This window comes from Stegodyphus dumicola, chromosome 4 (genome assembly GCF_044657685.1).
Source record: "Stegodyphus dumicola isolate Sdum_Otavi_A_Nest chromosome 4, ASM4465768v1".
NCBI classification, from domain to species: domain Eukaryota; kingdom Metazoa; phylum Arthropoda; class Arachnida; order Araneae; family Eresidae; genus Stegodyphus; species Stegodyphus dumicola.
Window position 1 is genome coordinate 95111059 of NC_140771.1, and position 23859 is coordinate 95134917.

The 23859-nt window shown below is 32.4% G+C and overlaps 1 protein-coding gene and 1 long non-coding RNA gene across 4 annotated transcripts in view; one reads left to right on the plus strand and one right to left on the minus strand.

The window, feature by feature from the left end:
* Positions 1–14476, plus strand: part of LOC146997611 (uncharacterized) — a 28774-nt gene extending 14298 nt beyond the window's left edge. Inside the window, exons 2-3 of the long non-coding RNA XR_015040501.1 lie at positions 11735–11862; positions 14217–14476. This is a non-coding gene — a long non-coding RNA (uncharacterized LOC146997611). The remainder of the gene's footprint in view (positions 1–11734; positions 11863–14216) is intronic.
* Positions 1–23859, minus strand: part of LOC118187951 (uncharacterized) — a 254275-nt gene that overhangs the window by 163161 nt on the left and 67255 nt on the right. For all 3 annotated transcript variants that reach the window (XM_035358275.2, XM_035358268.2, XM_035358283.2), the window contains exon 2: positions 17279–17446. In XM_035358275.2, coding sequence (XP_035214166.1) covers positions 17279–17341 — 63 coding nt within the window. In that variant the 5' untranslated portion in view covers positions 17342–17446. The remainder of the gene's footprint in view (positions 1–17278; positions 17447–23859) is intronic.

Sequence of the window (23859 nt, forward strand, 5' to 3'; positions counted from 1 at the left end):
AATATTTAAGTAATAATTCTCATACATACGTCTTACAAGCATTAGGTTTGCTTTTGAGTAATGTTAATAATTATAATAAACATTTTGTGAAATATTAAATATAGGAAAATATTTGTAAAAAAACAAAGGCAAAAAATAAAGATTGCTGCCGCCGTAAGTAAAGGGTTACTATCTTAAACTTTGTCGAGTGAAATGAAATAGATTTTCTACTAGCATAGCTTATTTCAGAGAAAATATCATGAATTTATTTCTCATTGCTGAAAAAATTTCATTGATTGAATTTATTCAAATAAAACGGAGTTAATTTGATAAAGATTTATTTTATACAGTCTTTAGAATAAACTCATAATAAATTATTAGCATATTCTACAAGAAAAAAAATTATAATTCGGGCAACATATTTTCTATCAAAATACGCGGCAACGTACTTGCAATTTAACTAGAGAAACGCAATTTAACTAGAGAAACGCTGTGATGGTTAATTTTAAACAAGTATCTACTATATAACTTTTTATAAAACTTTCGTAAACACGAAGTTTAGAAAAAATATTAAATACAATTCTTTCCTCACCAACAACAATCAAAAATTATTTTCCAGTTATCTTGTCATTTAAAACATGTTTACTTCGACTTTTGTGTACGGAAAGACAATGTAACGATAAGTAAGATTTTGAAAATCGTCCTCTTATATGCATAGCAAATTTTATAGTCGAGAGTTTCTTTTAGAATACAAGTAACTGCGGTATATGTATTAAATTGCCTGAAGACCTTGATGGATGGACGAGTAAAAAACATGTTTACAGTTCTGCACATATTTGAGTATCAACCGGACTGTTATGAATAGAAGCGCCTTTGATCGTTTTTACTTCAAAGGAGAAAAACATGCATTTTCTAGTCGGTATTTCTAGCTTTGAAGCATATGTGGAACATAAAATCATTTTAAAACGTTGCCCTTCCTTTTGATAGAAAAAAATCCTGCAAAACCCGTTTAAAAAGCTCTCATTTAAGAAGTTTTTCCACTTAACAAGCTTATTTTGCAAAGCCCTAAATATTTTCCTGTTTCGATAACGATATGTTTTCCTTGCATAAAACGTTTTATCATGAAAAATTTTCCCACTTAGAAAGTTAGCACTAGTTTTTTAGAAATTATTTCTTCCGTTGAAAAATAGGCCTTTTTCTTTTCTTTAAAAAAATATTAAATATCCTTATTTCCTGAATTCGAACTAGAAACGTAAATCGTAATAATTTTAGTGTAGTGAATGCTTTTTCTCTGTTGTTGTCAGTGCCTATTGACTAATTAATTGCATACTACAGTAGACGCCACTTAATGTGATAGCTATTAATGTTATAATTTGGATATAGTTATTCGATTGCCGAAGTCCCGCACGTTTGTATACGAAAACATAGAAATGCATTGCTTATTGTGATCAACAATTTGGTTAATATTATTAAAATACTGTAGAATAATTTTTTTAACTGAAGCAAAGTCTTTAAATAAGAGATAAAAGTGCCAGATAATGCGTAAATAGATGAATACAAATTACTAAATGTCAGAGAAATGTCGCCAAGTGAGGGATTACTACAAGGAAAAAAAAATCAGTCAAACAGCTATTCGGATTTTCGTCACCCATTTAAAATTAGGCTGGAAAGCAAACTTAGTTTGGCTTATATTTTGAATAAATCTATAAATTTTGAGTATGATCAGACATAGGTTCCTCTTCTTCAGGGCCAAAAAATAAATACTGCAGTTTTCCCCTTTCTTCTTAAAAAAAGGGGAAAAAATCCACTGAAAATATTTACGCCAGACTAAGAATTTATTTTTGACTAATTCAAAATTTATATTTACATGCTCTTTCCCAGTGAGCGTGGGACCATTATTATAAGACCAAATATTAAGATTAGGGGTATGGCATCGGTTAAATAATTTTCAGAAATATTATGAACAATTCGTAAATGAACTACTGTTTTAAAGACATTATGAAGAGATTATAAACAAATTTTTGCATTTTTCTGCTTAAAATTCCATAAAAGTACTTAAATATTTGCTTCTTGTGGTACTGATATTAAACTAGTTTAATTCCATGCTGTTTTGAAAGATATTTTTTCCCATCGATTAATGTTATCATTCGTTAATTTTATCAAACTAGCCATTAATGTTATCAAACTATCAACCAAACGTGATAACATGAAAACGCGGCTACTGTACTTGCTAGTATCATAATAATTCGCAAAATACTTAGCTGAATCAGGCGTTTAAGATGCTGAAAGATGTAATTAAAATTCAGCATTTTCTTTCATTACAATGCATAATGTGGGAAAGAAAACTTCGTAGAATGCGAAGTAGTAGACCATTATTACACATTTTTCTGTTGCTCATAATAGCATCATCCACTTTTGAGCTATTACACACTTTTTTAATAATATTATTTAATGAACTTTTTAATAAAGAATAAAATTAGTTATTTAATCATTGAGAGATATGAAGAAAAAAAACATATGAAAAAAATCTATAAAATATGCATGTAAATTTATTTTATTTTGCATACTAAACACAATTCAATTAAGTAATTTCTAAAGTAATTCAGTGGAAATTAAAAAAAGATAGTAATATAATTTAAAATAAAATTCAATAAGAATAATAAAAATTCAATTAAAAGCAACTAAACGGATAAAATTTCCAAACAAAGAATAACTTTAATGAATTTAGTATTATATTATCAGTAAACTGTTTGTTAATAATAATAATTTTGAAAACAGTTGTCTCCTTTTAAGCAGTTCCCTTACAATGACTGACATTTGTTTGGAACATATGTCGTTTTGAAATTTATTTCCATAAATCTTGTATTAAATATTGAAAGACAGAATTTGAAATTTTTTCTAATACTTTTCCTCTGTTTTAAATTTTGCTTCCTTCAAAATTAATACCATCAAAATATTCTTTGTACTAAAGTAATTTGTTCAAAAAGTGTTAATCAGTGATTCGGACATGCCATATTTTTCTTGAGGTATTTTGGTATAAGATGTTTATTGCCATAATATTTGCTTTCAGTGGAATTACATCACAAGAACTACGGTCTAGATTTGGAAATGATTACTTGTTAAGCAAACTGTATTAAAAGTTTCATATCAGAAGTGAACGGGGCAAGACGCTACAAATTAACAATGAATTCTATCAAAAATCAAAAATTTAATTAGTCATCTTCATTAAAAATGGTAAAAATATTCAAATGCCCAAACATTCCTTGATGTAAAGCGTTTAATATAAATCAATGGAAACTGCAAGGAACTATTGAAAATGCACTGTCTATATTCTAAGCTAACATCAAGGAATCGAAGATTTATCTAATAGAAAATAAAACAAGGCCCAAAAATTAGTGCTGGGAAACTTTAGCGGAATTAGGAGACTAGTTTGCAAAACGCATTAACCCTGAATATGTTAGAAGAGTAACGTATTCAGGGTTCAGGCATATGGATACAATGGGTAATCAGTAAGAAGAAAATTTTTGTCAACAAGACAAATGCTTCCGACAGTAGCAAAACCTATAGTAAGCAAAAATTTATTTTTATATTAGGAATGCTATATCTGAAGAGGCGTTAAACTTAATTTTGGGTCGGAAAGTTGAATTACTGTGTGATGAAAGCCGAATGAAGAATCAAATCGCCAAAACCTGTTGCCTACTATAGGAACATAAAGACATAATGGTTTGGGAAGTTTCACTGTCTCTGAGATAGAAGGTTTAAGGTTTATTGAAAATAATATGGATCAGCATAAATATATAAATATTCTTATGAAAAATTAAAAGCAATGAAAAATATATTCATGTTCTACTTGCTTCAAGATTTTAAACATGGATATTCACTTGTAGGTATTATACGATTTTCCTGAAGTTATTAAAATTTCTCCATATTCTTCAGACTAAAATCCTATCGAACACATATAGAGTGACTTGGAGAAATGAATAACGAAATGTGATATTTCTTCGAAATCTCTATTAAAAGCATTTATGAGGTAGGAGTAGGAAAAAAATAGAATATTCGTATTAAAAAAACAGCTGAATCCGCTCCTAAACGCATAATTTCAGTTAAGGGATATCTAATAAAGTATTCAGAAGCCTGTTATTTTCATGTGTTTATTAAAAATAAACTGTTTGCTTACAATATCAGAATAATTCAAGGAGTTTTGTTTTTGGAGATTTTTGCACAAATTATGATTATTTGTTTTCCACAAAAAATGTTTTCAATAACTTTTTCAAAACACGCAGGTTTTAAAAATGAAGATCAGGAGCGTAACGGGAAGGAAACTAAATTCGTGTTAATATTTGGTAAATGATATTTGCAAAAAGAAACTGAGAAACACAGGTGTCCGAAAACAGCTGGGAGCCTCTGTATTTAGGTCTCTTGAAAAACTTCTTAAGCCGGTTTTGCTATATTAACGAATGCATTGGTTATTCAGAAGGAGGCAGAGGACCAATCGTGTGTAGAATGTTGACACCCGTAAACTTCTTTTCTAACTGATAAACGATCACTGTGGAAAATGGTTAAATTATACGAGAGCTATTTTTAGTTTCTTCCCAAACCCTAATGGAATACGTGTCTGCTGATCGTCATTTTTTCCAATTAACCCTCACCCTACACGTCCCGTTATAAAGTGACTTTTCCTGTTGAGTACAAATGTGTACAGGGCAATGGAGAATAACCTTCCTGGAGTGGTACTTCCCATGACTGATCTACAGAAAGGAAGAGAAATTTCCACTGTAGCATTTTATCTCTGACAAAAGAGAAGGCAAAAAGATATTGTAGTAAAAATAAGAGGCAGAAAAAAGAAGAAAAACTGTACCTTAAATAACGTTTATAGCGCTGAGATTCGGAGAGGTAGAGGAAATGGGATTTTATAGTGGGTAAATATTCCTTTTTTATATCAGGCACCTCTGCTCTTCAAAGGAAAAAAAAAATTTAATAATGTGACAGATGTGATAAAAAAAAAGTTAAAACTATTGTAGAAAGTTTTTCTTCTGAAGGCAAAGAATAGGGAAAAATATTCAGCTGAAGATATTTTATACCTTCACAGTTTTACGTTAAAGCATGATGGACATCATTAAATGAAACTGTTTTATTTTCTCTCGTGTAGTTAAAATTATCGCACCTAACATAAGCTGATATCAAGGGAAAACTGTCCAGTAATTGTATTGCATCTAAATACTAATATAAACTAAATGGAAGAATGGATAATACTGGATTGCTTTCTCGTTAACATATATAGGCTATTATGTTCATAGTAAGCTTCCGATTCTCTAACAAATTGAATAATGCCCTGTGTTAAAATGATCGACCATCGTACTCGTCGAGCGTATCTAGAGAACTCACCTTTTTTGATTGCTCAATACTGATGTTAACTTGTCGATTACATGGACAAAATTTGACTGCTCAATGACTTCTCTCATTTTCAAAAACATTACTTGTAAATGAAAACCTTAATCAGATGACAGACTCCCATACATTTGGACTTTCATTTTACTTAGCCATTTTTTCTATTCGCTGTTCTGAATCATTATAACCAAGATTCTGATGTCATTGCTAATACTGGAAATAATAACTGAAGTAATAACAAATAACGATTATCTATATCTAAAGTAGACACTTCAAAACTTAAAGCTCATTCATCTTATAATATATTAAAACTAACATCAAAACAATTCCCAGAAAGCAGATCATTAGTAGTAAGACTTGTGGCGTCCTATTGATTATATTATTGGAATCTTAAAAAATTCAGAATTTTAAATGTATAATAGTAACATTTTATCTGTTTTTCAAAAATAAAAGTTAAAAAGTTTAGGATTGCATTTTAATTTGTTTTATAGATTTAGGTTAAAATAACACCCCGGACAAAGATTAATTTAGAAGTCAAACAGCAAAAATCAGAGTTATATATGCAAATTTTACAGGACTAGTTTTGATGATTTTACCGAACCATCGTCCTAAGCTGCCAAAGTGCAAATGACTTTGGCATGGCTTTAGAAAAGTGCAAATGACTTAACATTTGCACTTTGGCAGCTGAGGCAGTTGGTTCAGTAAAACCATCCTAACTAGTCCTGGAAAATTTGCAATTATAACACTGATTTTCGTTGCTTGACTTCTATATTAATGCTTTACAGACCTTTGACGTCTACAGTTTCAAAACAATAAATAATTAAATTGAACATTTTGATATTTTCATTATGTTCTGATACTGTATTAGTATTTTTATGTGTTAACAGTCCGTATAAACTTTGTGAATAAACATACCAGAAAGCAAATTATTAACCAAAAAGTTGGAACCTTTTTTTACAACTCCAAGCAGTAACAAATTTTACAGGTTAATATATTGGGAGGTTACAGGTTAATATACAGGTTAATATATAATATATTCCGCATATCTTCAACATATGGTTGCTGTCATCATTTTACATTCCAAGTATAAATAGTACAGCGAATATATAAAAAAGTATGACAACGCTTAACACTCAGTAAATGTGAATATTAAACAGCTAACTACATCAACGGCAAGCACAATTTGCCTTTTCTAATATAAGATTTTTTTTAGAATCCAGAGACATAACCAGGCTTTTTTCAGCATTCAAATCAAGCATTAGTCGTCCCCAGATGGGTGTAATAACCCTTTACATAGTGAAAGCACGCACGGAGGAATTGATAATTTACGTATATTCTTCTACATTAAAAAAGCACCTGAGAAGAGGTACAAAAGCCCATTGATCAGGGGTCAGTATAGAAACGCTTAGCGTTTTCGGTGTAAGGAAAGCATGCGTAACGGAATGCAGTAAGTCCATAAAGATATAATGACTTTTTACACATAAAGCGACAGGTCTCTTTATTTATCATAAGTCTGAAAATTGTGATTCTTACTATGTGCAAGCAAATAACTCTTCAGATAAATTCACAAGAACTGAACCCTTACAGAAATAACGACTATGTAAAAGTATGAAATCGGAAAATTTAAACCTTCCAGGCTGACTAGGTTTCAAGAAAAGTGTATCAAAAGTTAAAAAAAAATATTGAGAAAAATTGAGAAAACTATTTAAAATCTATTAATTTATAAAAGAATCATTTTAATAATTTCCTACACAATGATCGTCTTGAATTGACATTTCATAAAGTTGTTCTTGTTTTATTAATTTATATTTCTTTCTGGCCATTTTAGAAAGCTTTTGGTAAGCGAGATGGACACGAATTCTATCACAATCTATATTTCGCTAAGAATTTACCATATAAAATCTTGGTTGTATTCTTAATAATTTCATAACTTTATCGTGGCTTTGTACACCATCAAAGCCACAAACATACTATCGCATCTAACAAACCTAATTTTAATCTTATGACACTCAAACAGTTTTTGCAGTTATTAAAACTTTCATTCCAGTTTTGACTTCTTTCATGAGTGCAATTTAACAGTAGTTTTTTGCCATAGAGACTTGTAAACACACTTTTAACAGCTAATAAAACAGGCTCTGGTAAAGAATGTATATAAACATACTTTTTACCAGCTGAATATGGCTTTATTGTGGCCACACCAGACATCTATCCCTTCTAAACTGATGGATTTGGTAGTGCTTGTTTACATTTTGTAATGAAAGATTTCGGTCTTTTAAAATTTCGAAAGAAGCATAAATTATATATTTTTAGAATCGTTTCAGTCTACTTTATTTGTTAGCCCAAAATTGAAAATTTCAAAAATTTTATAGCATATGTCCGCTTAAGCACAAATTAGTTTCAATTTAAATAGCGAGAGAATTTGTGCTACGGCAATCTTTTCGTATAACATGCTATCTCGAGGAATGATTCTCCTCACCTAGCCGATCTATGGATCGGTGAGTGAATTTTTATCTTTTAAAGCATAGGATTAGAATTCTAATTTACTGGAGACGAATCAATTAAGCAAACTTTAGATTATATGTTTTGTTGCTTTAAATGTATGAGTTCTTGAAATTCCACAAGTAGTTTATTAATTAAAATTGTAAACTATGAAGAATATTTTAATAAATTTTTTACATTTTTCTTTTTAGTGAAGCTTACTTAGTTGCGAAGAGGTAATTCATTTGAATAAAAATGGTTAACTAAGGGCAAAGTCACAGAAGAATTCTTAACGTTTTTGATCATCAGAGAAAGTCAAACACACAACGTGTGGTACTCGGCGTTAGGTCTCGGAAGTAATCTACATCAGCATCCAATACACTTTGGCAGTTTACTGTGCTCTTGCAATGATACTTGAGTGATAACACTCGTTGGTCTTGGACACAAAGAAGTCCGTCAGTGGGAGCAGCAGGTCTGTCCGTTGTTGAAGGATTTCCCACTGAGATATCCAGGGTAGTGATGGGCAACTTCGGTAAATTCTTGTACCCGGTACGAGAGTAACGGGTGCGAGAGTAACGGGTACCGGTACGAGAGTAACGGTTTGGAGTACCAAAGTACCCTAGTAACGATTTGGAGTACCGAAGTGCCCTAGTAACGATTTGGAGTACCGAAATACGCAGCTAACGATTTGGCGCACTGAAGGAACTCTGCCACGTCACCACGTGTTTGATTTTATCTGTACAGAGTAAGATTTTGAATATCAGAAAACATGTCAACTACGGAAGTGTCTGAGGAGCAGACCATTCATGGACACAAGGAGCGCATATCACCATTTCGCAAATACAACCAGATACTACTGTCCTCGTACCAAAACCGAAGTAAGCTGAACCCTCATCGATCCTCCAGTAACGAATACCGAAATACCGAGAAGAGACGCATATTTTCGTTACAAAGTAACGAATACCGAAAAGCACCCGTTTCGGTACAGAAGTAACGAATACCGAAAAGTACCCGTTTCGGTACAGAAGTAACGAATACCGAAAAGTATCCGTTTCGGTACAAAAGTAACGAATACCGAAAAGTACTGATTTCGGTACTGAAGTAACGGGTACTTGGATGTACCGATTTTCAGTACCCGTTACAACTAAGTACCCGTTACAAAATACCCGGTTCGGTAGTACCGACTCATCACTAATCCAGGGTGTAAAACAGGTAATTTGTGGGCTGTAGGTCCAACAAACATGGTCTCAGCTGCGTTGCCGAGTGATGTGGTTGTCCTTGCTTCGTCTGGTCTCGCATTACCGTGAAGGTACAGGAAGTTCTTGCGGTAAATTAACGCTGGCCTTTTTCTGTTGCAATGCATGTTGCTCCATTGAAACTGCTGTGGATACAGGTCCTTAGTTGTAGCGTGACCTGTGGTGATAGCTTGTAATGCACCACTTTGCCAAAAGTCCACCACACCTAAAATACGATTTTGAGTGGGTGCAAAAGTGGTCTTTAGGTGTGAGGCAGACACTCACAAATGTCTGGTTAGCTAAGGAGTTTTATCCTGCCGCACGTTTCGCCACTAGTGAGCACTCGACCAAATACGCATGTTTCGCATTGCCGAGGAACAACGACAAATAAGCTAACATTCATTGTTCCTTGTTAGCTGGCGACAATGTGAGCACTAAAAATTAGCTACTCTACACATTTCTTATGTAGATACATAAGACACATTGCAGAATGTGAGCACTAAAAATTAGCTACTCTGCACATTTCTTATGTAGGCAGAATGTGAGCCCTAAAAATTAGCTACTCCACACATTTCTTTTGCAGATACATAAGAAACACTGCAGAATATGAGCACTAAAAATTAGCTACTATACACATTTCTTATGTAGATACATAAGAAACATTGCGGAATGTGAGCACTAAAAATTAGCTACTCTACACATTTCTTATGTAGATACATAAGATAGTGTAGAGTAGCTAGTACATAAGATACATAAGATAGTGTAGATAGTATGTAGATACATAAAAATGTGTAGAGTAGCTAATTTTTAGTGCTCACATTCCGCAATGTTTCTTATGTATCTACATAAGAAACATTTCTTATGTAGATACATAAGAAACATTTCTTCATTCTATACATTTCTTATGTATCTTTTACATGTACACATTTCTTGTGTAGCACAGATAAAGTCTGACTGATTCATCGGAAAGCTGGAAACATTGTTGGAAGCGTTCGTCAAATTTATTCCACTTTTGATTGCTGTCCTCTTCTATGGCTTCCAACAGGACATCGTAATACAGTGTCTGTAGTCGCTTGCTTGGGATTAAATCACAAATCATAGAATTGTCGTATGTAGTTTTCATATTATTCTGTAGAGAGGATATTCGGTTGAAAGATACTTCAGATGCGTATGAAACAAATTTCATATGAAAATTTAAGCAGAAAGCTGTAGCGTATAATCCAGTTCCGTTTCCGCCTTCAGTGCTTTCTTTAGTCTACTCAGAAATGCAAGAAGCATCGGCAACATTTTAGATATAATAGAAAGTTGAAAAATTTATCTTTTAACAATTTTTCTAGCTATTGTCTATAATTATCAAATTATCGCATTGCAATATTTATCTTTCATCTAGGAGAGACAACATTTAAAAGGGAAATAACAATGTCAGAGATCATCTTGTCAATTCAAAGATGGTATACTGAGATAAGAAGAGGAAAGCTTGAACAGGAATAACTTTTACTTCCACTTGCAAAGTGAACTTGCTCTAACGCTAGTGTAGTAACAGAAATGAAGGAAAAGTTATTCTCCTCGAGTGATTGAACTTGCCCTCTTTTTTGTTTTTGAAGGGCACCCGCAGGGAATGACTTTCCCCGAAGGAAGCAAACTACTGGAGTCTTTTTTGAAAGACTACAGATTTATATTCGTTCAGCCAAGCGTACCATACGTCAACTCGGGTTTAGAGTGCGCCAAAGGAGTAGTCGACATATAATCCCCGAAGTTTCTTATTTTCTGCGTAGGTTTAAATTGTCCTTCTTTCTTCGAGTACGAACTTGCTGTATAAGCTAAAATTAGTTTCTTCTTCAGCTGAATAAAGGAAGTTATAGCTCATTGATTACAAATCACTGAATCACTAATAAACATGAACTATATCTTGTTTAATTTTCCTGTGCTCTCAACGAATTCTTATATTTGCTCATAGCTAGTAGTCTGAAATTCTAAGGGCACAGTTAAAAAGGCAAACTTACTAAAAGGCTCATTAAAACTGATTTATAGGCATAATGTATCCACCACTACTCGCACGGTAGCAAAAATATAAATGTATAAATATGTGCAATAGAAAAAATAGCTTCAATGCGTAGCCAGTTCAAACTGAGATATCGCTAACTTCCACTCCTAAGTGCAAACACAAAAACCAGATCGGCATACTACTCAGAAAATAAAATGTTTATTCTAGTGTTACCAAAATTCTCTCCTCAAACTATAAATTCCCTCGTTATTTAAAAAAAAAAGTTAATCTGCTTTTGGTAAAGGCTGACGAAAGAAATATAAGTTACAGGAAAGAATTAACATAAATATAACGTAGCCTTTGATTATGTCATAATAACTTATTAGCTAAACGAAGCCTTACATTTTTTCCTTTTAGTTTCATTAAGTAGAAAGATTTGATTTAATATAAAATACACTTTTTACTAAGGAAAATTTAAAAAAAAATGCTTTTGGTAATTTTAAGTTTTAACACCTGTAGAGTAAAAATTTAATTTTTTTTACCAAATATTTCTTTTAAAACTTTCTTTTTTGAACAATTGTTCCCTCTGAAGTAGAAAGGATAATGGATACAGAGTTCAGAATGTTTGCTTTTTTTCTTCTCTAATCCTCTTTTTCTCTTTTCTTTGTAGAGAGATTAGGTATTTTGGAAGCAGGAAAGATGAAAAATTAACAACATCTTCGCCGGGAATCGAGCCACGGACCTCTGGAATACCGACCCAGTTTGCAAACCACTACAGCACGAAGGCTTGCCAAGAAGGTGGGAAAAATACCTTATATCTTACTAAAATACAAATACTATTTTTCTTTAAATCATAAGCATTAGTCAGATTTCATTATATATTGCGCAAAAATAAATTCATTCTGAAACAAATAGAATAGGAACTCCATGGAACTGAATTAGATGCTAAGGATAGTAATAAGAAACTAAATTCTGATCTTCATTTATGCTAAAAGCCGATGCCATACGAACATCAGCAAACAAAACTTACCATCGTAACGTCAATAAATTTCATTAGATAGTAATAAAATTAAAATACTTATAAGTTTAATCTATTAGTTTTCTGCATTTATTTATTAATAATAGAAATAAAATCTGTATTAAAATTTAATAGCTGTAAAACATTTTGGGAACTGTATACAAATTTTAAATGTTTAAATGATACAAACTTTGCAAATTTGATAAAATATTAAGTAACGAAACCCTGAACCATATTTTCTTTGAAAATGTAATATTCGAGGGTATGTTTACACATGCGGTGCTTCAAAAGGTTCACAAAACTTGAGGAGTTTGTGAAACAAATGTTCAGAATGCCTAATCTAGTCTGAAATTCTGCGTCACGAATACATAAATAAGTAATAAAACATGATACAGAGTGTGGAGAAAATAATTTTTCATTATAATATCTACATTTTTTTCCTTAAAAGAACCGCTATCAATCGCAATGTATGCGTCGTTGCGACTATAGAGTGAACCGCGTAAATTTCGGAAAATGCAAGGCCTCTCATGCATTACTGGAGTACTGATTCTAATTCTAGCGACAAGGTCCTTAGAGCTTGGATTGGAGTCTGATAGAATGTAGCTCTTCAGATGTTCCTCAGAAAGTCGAGACAGGAGATGATAGAAGTATCCTTGAGCAAAAATATACTTTTGATGTAGCACATCACAGCAAAAATATGCTGGCCTTCTATCGACGTCCTCGGAAGGTTACTGGTGGTACATTCTGCAGAAATTTTGACAGGATCTCTTGCAAAACAATATGTCTGGTTTCTCCGTTTAGGTAATCTGGTAGAAGATAAGGCCTAGTTAAGTAATTGTGGATGATTAGTTGCCCAAGCATTTATGGAGAACTGCTAACGGTTGCCCTTGCCCCATATTGCACGTAGCTATTACGGCGGGCCACATATGTGCGTTGTGCCTATTAACCATCTAATGCTGAAGATGACACCGCACTTGAATAGAACCGATTCTTTCACATTTGCCTGCAAAGCACTTTTCTCCAGTTCCACAAGCAAATTTCGTACGAAGGGGATAAATCTGTATTTACTTTTTGGAAATAAAATAAGTGTATTATTTTTCACTTAATACTTGAACAACTATGGTGCTATATGTTTTATGGTTAATGTGCATATTTTAGATCAATTTTTCATCATACCAAGGATATCTTTATCACATTCGATATAACCATCTTGGTAATACCTATGCTACGTATATTGGCATGAAAATGTACTATTTTATATAGCTGCCGGAGCAAGTGCTTAAATGCTTTCCGATGAGGAATTCATTAATTGGGAAAACGCTTTCGGCACTTTCGTAGCGCTTTCATATCGTTCTTCTCGGTACAGAAATAGTTATTTATCATTTCAGATGTAGAAATTGTGTAGGATGGACAATATGTTCATAGGTAAAAAATTCCTCCAGAAAGTTCTCTGTACTAGTTTCTGTACTCGGATTGATCGTGCATTCTACATCGGAAAAAATCTTTGCTTCAGTTTGTCCTACCAGCTCTTAAAATTTGGTCCATTATCTTTTGAAACACCGTATATTTTACTTACAAGATCAAATAACTCAAGAGATATCAAACCAAGCATGGCAGATGAATGTATACATAAGCTTATAACTAACATTATGCGTATATTTATCCGAGTTGAAACTGAAAATTAATAAAAACAATAATTACAAACTTTTTCTGAAACTTTTGACACATACATACTTTTAAAAATTGAGTATGAATAATGATTTTTAACCCCAAATCATAAAGACTGCATTTATTTTAATTGCTTATATTAATTGTTAATTTCTTTTTACTCTGTGGAAATTCAATAAGTCACAAATTTTACGTGTGACTATAATATTAATGTATTGCGTTAGCCCGACTGTGGCATGATATTTTTCTCAATATTCTATTTAAAAATTGTATTTGTCTTATATACACGGTTTAACATCTTAAACAATGTAGTATAAAAATTTGTTGTTTAATTTATATGTTATAAGAAAATATTTTTACACAATTTTATCTCATACGATATCGAAATAAATTTGTTACCTTTCTTTAAATGCATACGAACTTTTCAGAAAGCTACAAAATATCTTACATCTTTTCTTTCTTCCAGCCTTTCATGACTAAATAAAACACTCACCCACTGGGCATGCTACTTAACACTTTGGTATCATACCAAGTCTGGGTTCGAATGCTCGAACAAGGCATATAGGCAAGGCTCGACCAAGGCAAGTATATCTGTGGATTATAAAGATATTTGTAATGGTTAGTTTCAGAAGGATTGGTCAAGAAACTTTGGAATATTATGCCCCGAAAGGCATTCTGTGAAGATTGAGACGACGATGAAAAATATCCAATAAAAATTGTTGTCAATTTTCGCTCACAATTCATTTTTCATTCAATAGCCTGTTCAATCTGCTATAGAATAAATAAGAAATCGTATGCTTCCATTTCATCCAAGTCTTTGTTCGCATTTTATTTAAGGGGACTCATACACCTTAAACCCCTTATGATCTTCGAATATGTGACTGTTGCAAGAATTGGGATATTTTATTTATTTTAAAAGCAATTACTTCCAACTTTTTACAGCTGACTACATAATATAGCTGCTTTGGAAAATAGTAACCAGAAAGTTTGTGTTGCCACAAATATTTTTGTAATTTAATCCTCTTTGCGACAAAATATTTCTCCATGTTTCCACCTTGCGCGCATGATATTTTAAAAATGGCTAATGGTACATACTTGAAATTGGATGGAATTCTTTATATGGGCACTACTTTCTAACTGAACCAACAATCTGATGAATATTTTAATATTGAAAATTTTATGGACGAAAACATTACAAATTTTTTTAATAAAATACATCTTATAAACTTAACTCAAAATAAAATAAAAATTTAACATGAAAGTTTTAGAATTTTAGGTTCACAGTAGTTTCCAAATGTTATAAAAGCTATATATTAATTATGGAATTAAATTATGAAACAGAATGTTTTAAACTGTGCGCGCAAGTTGGAAACATGACGAAGAATGTTGTCACAAAGCGGATTAAATTATAAAAATATTTGTGTCAACACAGACTTTCTGATCACTATTTCAGAAAGCAGCTATATTATGTAGTCAGCTGAAAACGTTGGTAGCAATTGCTTTCAAAATAAAAAAGTTATCCCAATTCTTGCAACAGTCACCTATTCGAACATCTTATGGGTTTTAAGATGTATGAGTCCCCTTAAACGATTCTGATAATTACTCTTTATGCATAAAAGATATATTTCTTGCAGCGATTTTCTTCTGTGTGATAGCGTTGATCTTAGTTATAGCTCTAGATCGAATCTTTCATGAAAGAAACCTTTATCTTAATATCATCATGCCAAATTTATCCCACTCCTCTTGGGTTGTTTTTTAAAGTCCGTGTAATGTTCTTGGATGTCGTTTCCATAAGCGAACGAACAAACAGCACACAAAATCACAGGAGGAACATCAAGTGATTTTAGAAGTATTTAATTAAATGGGATGTATTTTAGTCCTGTTTCTGCTTTTCTCTATGCTAAATAAGCGACAGTTGACTTAGACGTGTGACTAGAGAGGCTTCGTCCATGTGAAGCTCAACTTTACTGATATCCTCTCCATATGGGGGCTGGAATTTCTTCTACAAAATCCTGTTCAGACTTCAAAAACTTAACTTCAAATCTTTATGAATAATTTTATAGTACCAGAAGACATATCAAATTCCGCTACAGTGGAACTTTGAGTCGGTGGAATTTCTTTCAAATTAGATAGCTCATTTTCTTGACATTTATCCGCATTTTACATGGGCAAATATTCGCGTTCTTTATATTTAACTGCGTTAGGATGCGGTTTTGATGCCCTGTTTAATTTTTATTTTCACCTGAACGCTTTTCCAATTTAATTTATTAGAAATACAATTCTTTGAAAAGAAATAACTTCGATTTTTGCACAAAATTACAATTTGTTGATATAAATATTACCTCGAGAGGGCATTTGCGTAAGCTTCGAGCCATCTACCAATTTCAAGAGCCGTTTCCAAAATAAATCTCTTATTCTTTATTCCATTCGAAGCAAAACAGCAGCAGACGATTATATTCAAAATGCCAAATCTTTATTTCAAAATACTGAATAGAAAATTTGGTACTATTCGGTTTCGAGGGCCGTAAAAAGTCGCCAAACTATTGTTGATGCCAATGCTGCCAAAAATAATTTCGGCAACCCTAATAATTGCGGAAAGAAAGGAAGTATAATAATAAATAACTGTTTAAGATTGATGTTTTAATTTAGATGAAAGTTTAATTTCATATAATACTTTTTTATTATTATAATTTATGTGAAAAAAGCTAAACACGACTGAATGGAAGTATAAGAGTAAATAACCATTTCAGATCATTTTTATAATTTATATAAAAATTGCTAAACGTTACTGAATGGATGCCTGCATCGCTATTTCGCTACCGACTTATCGCTTAAGCGTAATTTCATCTCGTTGGTTGTTGAAACGTAATTTTCTATAATGAATGATGCCTTTTCTTTGAAAATATTCTCGGTAAATTGCAGAATCGCTCACTTATTTGTTTGCCGCTTTTTACAAGGGTGAAAACAATTTGATTTTTGTCAATTTTCTTTTAATTTTTAAGTGAAAATAGGTCGATGTGTGTATAGATAAAGTATATAGATAAAGTGTACATAGATAAAGCCAAGGGTGTGTGCAGTGCCATTTTTGTGCAATTCTAGGATTTTGTTTTTAAGTGAAAATAGGTTGATGTGCACATGGATAGCGAGTATGTGCAATTCTTAAAAATGCGTCAATCAGTGAGTGACTCTGCACTTTACCCAAAGTTCTATTGCCGACTTTTCATCATGGGCAATTCCCAAATTGCTAAATCCATAGGATATCAAAAAGGGATTTAAAATCAAAACAGGAAGTTAAACTAGTATTTTAATGGCGTCTTAAGAAATATAGAACTTACGCAATATGAAACCAGCGCGTACGCTAGATTTGGCGCTTTTGCGCATACATTTTCGCTGCAATTTTTTTACGGCCCTCAAAACAGAAGAGTACCGAAAAGGTAAATAGAAAATTGTTTCCATAAAGTGAGAACGAACTTCTGTATCACGTTATTTAAGAAAAATATATAATATTAAAAAGTTTTAATAGCTTACCTTTGAGTTGAATTTAGCTTTATAAGCAGAATGGAAGATTTCAGAATTCCGCACAGCAGCCATTTCTTTCGGAAGACAGTGATATCACCAATGAAATTAATTTATCTTCAAATCTTTTCGTGTGTCTGTTCAAAGGATGTCTTCAAACGAACTGCTTTTTCCAACCAGCTAATCAGAAAGCAAAACTCAAATTAAACACTTTGAAACGATACAATAAAAAGCAAAACCAAACCCCAAAAAAAGTTTCTACGTAAACCTTTTATCTTTTTCCTTCCTTTTAATGTTCCGTTTTTTCCCTTTACAAGAATATAAACGGAAATTAGAAAAAAAAAAAAAAAAAAGATCCATCACAAATCACGGTCTGATAATTATTGCGTTTCATTCTACACAAAGCATTTGGATATTCCTTTTCTTTATTGTTAATTTTTGTTTCGGATATTGCATATTTCGAATGAGTTTTTCTGACACACCTCGTTAACTGAAACAACCGCGTATCGCATACATGCCTGCTTTAGAACAGGAAAACCATTTTTATTCATAATATTTCGAACTATTTTTCGTCTAACATGGTAAGATTACGACTCATTACCTACATAAAACTCCTTTCATATCCATCTTAGTTTGAGAATCGCAATTACTTTCCAGGATTTACTTTTTAATTGCTATCAAGAATATGCTAAAATCTGATAAAAACGAATCATTAATTTCCGCAGAATGATATTTTATGCTTCGTTTGCATCATTTATCGGTTTCACTTCTCTTTTGAATAATTTTTTAAATAATTTTTGCTTATTAAAGTACTTTTATTTTGTTATTTTTTACTTTTCATTTTATTTTTTCAACATTTTGTAGATATTCCTTGAGACGATTTTATTTTAAGGCTAAGCTCGGCACTTTTGAAGATCATCTAGAAAGAATGCAGAAATAAAAAATAAAAAATGTGCTTGTCGAAATGGCAAGATATTGTTATTTATAGCCGGATTTGGGTTTCCCTAGCTATAAATAACCAGTAATCAATATCGCAACAACAACCTGAAGAAAGCATAATTCAAATACGGAAAACTATAAACTGCCTTACGACGTACAACACTGGATGGATAGATAAAAAGTAGCAATGAAAACTTAAGACAGCTACTTCTTTTCCAATTTCTTTTTGTTTATTCATGCATTTGTTCCATTCGTGCACTATATCAAATCTTTTGGGACATAGCCGTAATAGGACATAGCCTAAATAAAAAAATATAATATTTATGGATAATGCAAGGGATATTTTCGGCATAGGTCCTGCGGCTCATATTTAGGTCACAGTAAAGTGCATGTAACTGTCTCTTTACATAATATGGAACTGTGCTCGTGAACTGAAACAAAGTTGCATGTTTAAAATATGTGTATTGTGTATGTATTAACGTAACTAAATATGCAATATGTGTATGTATTAACGTAGGTGTATGTATTAACGTAACTAAATCTGTAAGTGTTACCTATTAACAATGCAAGTAACAGTAGTTATTTGCATGTAGGTAGGATATGTTTATGTAATTGATATGTAAATGTATTTTGATATGTATGTATCTGTAGGTAACACTAGTGTATACAAGGGCACGTAGTCTCATGGAATAATAGCTGCATGGTTCATTACACTATCGGACATCTAGCGATACCCAAACCACTTTGTGCAAAATTGGCTCTGAGTAGCACCCCCTCTCTCTTTTTATTTTTTAAGCAATTTGTACATTTCTCTTCCGAGAAATTCTGTTTTTAATTACCTTTTTAACTTCGATTTCACATTTAGAATCTGTAGTCTGCATAAGACGGTGATTCCTTTGGTTATGACGTTACTTTTATGTCCTTGCTCTTTTTTTTTTTTTTTTTTTTCTTTTTCATAACTTCACTGCTGTTTGTTCTGTGGCGCAACAGTAATAAATGGCAACTGCAGAGAGGATGTTAATGCTGCAAGGCTAATTAATTATAGCTACAGGGCCAGCAGTTCTTTTTTTGCAGTGTAGCTAAGTGTATTCTGATGGCCGTATCCGTGTTTGGAGGCTCCGAGGAGACAGCAAGTCGCCTCCTTGCATCTGATATCGGTCTAGGGACCCTGCACCTGTTGTGATGGTTTGGACAGCCATTGGGTATACGACACTCACATCTTTAGTTCGGATAGACGGTAATTTGAACACGGATCGGTGCATTTCTGACATCTTACAGTGTTTGTGCCCTATCTTTAAGGCCTGCCAAACGCCTTCTTCCAACAAGATAATGTCAGACCACATATTACATGTCTAGTTCTGTCCTTCATCGATACACAGGGTATTTGATTGTTGCCCTGGCCTGCACAGTCCCCAGATCTGTCACCTATTGAAAGCACCTGGTCGTGGGTTGCTGAGACATTGGCCCGCCACCCCTCTATAGCTAATACGGTTGATGAAGTGGGGCGTAGACTTGAAGAATCATGGAAAGAGTTGCCCGTTTCTGTCATCCAAGCCCACTTCGACTCCATGCCTAACCGGGTAAGGGCCGTTTTAACTGCCAGGGGTGGCAGCTGTTTCTACTGATTTCGCACCCCTGTAAACCCCCAAACTGCTTACAAATTTAATCATTATGTCTTGACGCCATACTGTTTGCGTACAATATTTGCTTTCATTCATGGTGTTGGAATTTTAAAAGTGCAGTGTATAAAGTATTTTTTAATGATTCGTAGCATACACCGGATACAGGACGAAAGTATAAACACAAAGTCAAGAAAGAATTCGGCGAATCTCTTCGTTTGAAATTTGCCTATAAATAGAAAGGAATCGTAAATCGGTTCACGAACAAAATTTTTAGTTCAAATTTGCCTATAAATAGAAAGGAATCGTAAATCGGTTCACGAATAAAATTTTCAAACGAAAACGTTTTGGATGACTAATTATGTCTCGAGATACCAACAAGGAAGCCAGCAGCAAATAATACTCCACAATGTAGTTAATGCAGTGCAGAAGATGCATTAAGAAGGTGCAAAGGCTAAAGGAACATTATTACCTTGATAAAGCAGTGGTAAGCCATAATATAAATATCGGCAATGACAATGCACTGTTTTGATTCAAGAACATTTTAAAGGCCCAGCGATTCTCAAGTAGAACCGATAGTTATAGCACTAATAGTTATAGAGTTAATAATCAACGAAATAAAGAAAATGACAGTAATGCCATCTATTTAAAAAAATAACAATAAAATGTAAAAGGCTTAGATGTTAGAATTTGAAAGCTTTGGGATAAACAGGATTGTTAATCATACCATAAGTAAAGAAAGAAAAATTTTGTAAATATGAAAATTTCAAGGAAGTACAGCTCACAAACAGAAAAAAACTTTTTGGGTGATTTTGACACAATTAAAATCTAAATTGTGGTGTAAGGTATATTTTAATTTTATACCAGTTATTTTAATTTCAATGCACTTTCCTATCGATTCGCATTTCAACTTACAACTCCCTACCAGAATGAACTTTTAGAATCGCGTTGAATGCAAATGAGTTAAAAGTAGTACTTAAGGGAAGGTTCAACTTCGAGAGAGAGAGAGAGAGCTAGGAATCCTGAGTCGCTCGTGTTTGAATTCGGCCTAAGTCTCTCTAGAAACTGTTACGCTCAGCCGTATATTACGTGCTTTTGATATTCGCCAGCTAGTTTAAATTAAGACCCAACTATGGTAGATTTGTGCTAAGTCTCTTTTAGTTAGTTTCAAGTTTCTTATTTCTTATTTTGAGTTCAAGCCCGAGTATAGGGTTTGTTGTAAGCCCGAGAAAGGCGCTAACTGTTCATCTTATTTTGAGTGAAATAAAGGGTAATTAACCCTTCGTATGTTTATAAGTTTTGTTATTTGAACTCAGCGATAAGTCGCTTATCAGTCACTTTAGTAGAATAAGAGCGAGGAACTCTACAGTGGTTAAGTGATTATCTGCAATTAGCTAGGGTTTTTATTCCAAATCTTGCCAGTCTGAGATTCTATATCTGCCCAGTTTTAAATTCTACATTGTCACAACGTTTTCCCCACCATATTAGAATATAATGTTATGTAATTACAAATAAAAAGAGTTCTTTTTTTAAATGCACTTTAAATTCATATCAGAATAATCAATTTTGTCCTTTTATGGCGACCAGAGGTTTCTATTTCCTATCGCGAATCAATAAGATTTTTCTCCATGCATGACAAATCAGGCGGACGGAAGTTTCTCTAAATTTTGTATATGAAAGAAAGCACTTTAGGATTAGATTGAGACTTTTATTGAATAGTAATTTTATGGTTAAATTGTAAATTCCAAGAACTATTGAGCAGCTAAGCGAGGAAGAAGAAAACACTGTCAACCTTTCTATGATAGTTCAAGGTGCTTGAATATCAACAAATTAGTCAGAAGGGGATATTGTTTTAATGCATGCAGGCTGGAAGAAAGAAATCCCATTTCTAGAAACAAAATCTTTTGAATAATTAAATTCGCAATACATGGAGAATATAGAAATAGGAACTTGAATTTGAAAAGAAAAAAAAAAGTAAAGTGTATTAAGAGCTAGGTTTCATTCAATGCCACACTGATGCCGTCAGCATCACTAGTTCAATGTTTTAAATAGCAACGATCATTAAGTAAAGTATAACTTGAGATTATTTTAGATTATTTTATCCAAAATATAATACAGAAATTATGCTTAGTTTTCTTAAGAAAATGATCAACTTTCTTATTTGTGATTTTAGCTTTAAACCTCCCTTACGTTACAGAAAATTCAACAATAAACTCATTAAAAAAATTTGAAAGCTTGTAGATTTTATATTATGCCCAAAGCGGGCGTTTTCGTTCATTTACACACGCATACAGGTTTCGAGAGCTTTTGGGCTAATATCTCTTTAGGCTAAAAATTTTTAAAATGATCTTTAGAATTCCTGATAGACATCGCCCGCTGGAAGATAAAAATGTTTTTTTTTTTCGTACATTGTTAACATTGCTCGTTTTAAAACGTTGAGTTCGTTAATAAAAAATTCGTTAAAAGTTTACAAAATCTGAAATAGACAATAAAACAAATTCCAAAAGTACTGTGTTATTCAAAATTTGATAACTGTAGCTAACATTGGTTTTTCACAATGCGATAAACATGCCAACATTCAAGTAGATTCTTAATTATTTAGTTTCTTTAAATACAAGACGATAATATTTGGTGGAAGCAACTGGAAAACTGATACAGACATTTATAGTGATTTACGCAAAATGCCGTTTCGAGACTAATAACCTTTCTGGGCTAACTCCTGTTTAGGCAAAAAATATTTAAAAGCAGCGTGTATTTAGAATTAACAATAATGTGCAAGTGTTGTTACGCCTCGGTATTCGTTACATTATTTATATTCGCTACACGATTGCTTTAAAACTAATTTAAAATATATTTTTTCACAAAAAATCTGTTTGAAAGTAAAGTATTATTTCCATTTTTAGTAATTATAGCCATTTTTAGTAATTTTAACCGAAATGTAATATGTTGTTCTTATTGATATAAATAACTTTAATACTGGAACTGAAAAGCTTTTGATTATATTTTAATACAGTTTATTATTAAAACCTGCTATGGGCTTCAAGTAAATTTCACTTCCGGTTACCCATTAAAATCTGTTAAGGGCTTCAAGTAAACTACCACTTTTGTTTGTCCAATTTTACCTAAAACCTATTAACTCACTACATGAATGCATAAATTTCAAATATGGAAATTTTTGGAGGTTTTGCAGAGTAATCTCAAATCATAACTTAATAATCTTCCACACATACACATAGATAGACATCATTAAAAAATGGTAAAAATGTGTTTTGGAGATTCTAATTGGTGTTTATTAACTAAACACTCATTATCGAATTTTTAGACCGAAATTTTTATACATATATGGGTTGGTGTGAGGTAAAAAGAATTTGAGGATTAAATCTAGAATTGGAAACGAATATCAAAATATGTTTGTGAATAAAACCATTAACTATACAAAATGGCAACTTTCTTCTCGGATAAGAATTTAAAAATCAGGTAATAGTTTGAAGAACTTAAAAACTTCCATGTTTCATAAACTGCATTAATAGTGAATGTTACATTACAACTGCGTTTTATAAGATAGCCGGTTTTATGAAATAAAAACTACTTTCTTTTGTAAGCAAAATGTATAACCTCCCAGTTATATAACCTCCCAGTTTAATTTCCGTTCTCTCTGAGAGTCAGATGCATAGCTCGAGGATGTTTATCCTCGAAACTTTTTGACAGCACGAAAAATCGAACGATTAATTTCCAATTGCTTGCTTGTGTATAGAATATTAAACTGTTCGATCCAGTCAGCGCCATCTGGCAATCTAAGATTAGAGCTTTCTATTACATCAGAAGTGGTATATTCTGAAAAGTTTTATCGAGTATTGCATGCACTTGGCATTTATCGAGATTAATACGTCCTAACAAGAAAGGAGCAACAGTATATTTTTTTACTTTTAAACATGTAATTTATTCTTGCTATAGAATTTCTGCCCAAGGGTGATAAACGTAGAAGAAATGAAGATCGAAAGACGATAAAAACCCGCAATGTAACCTGATCTTTTG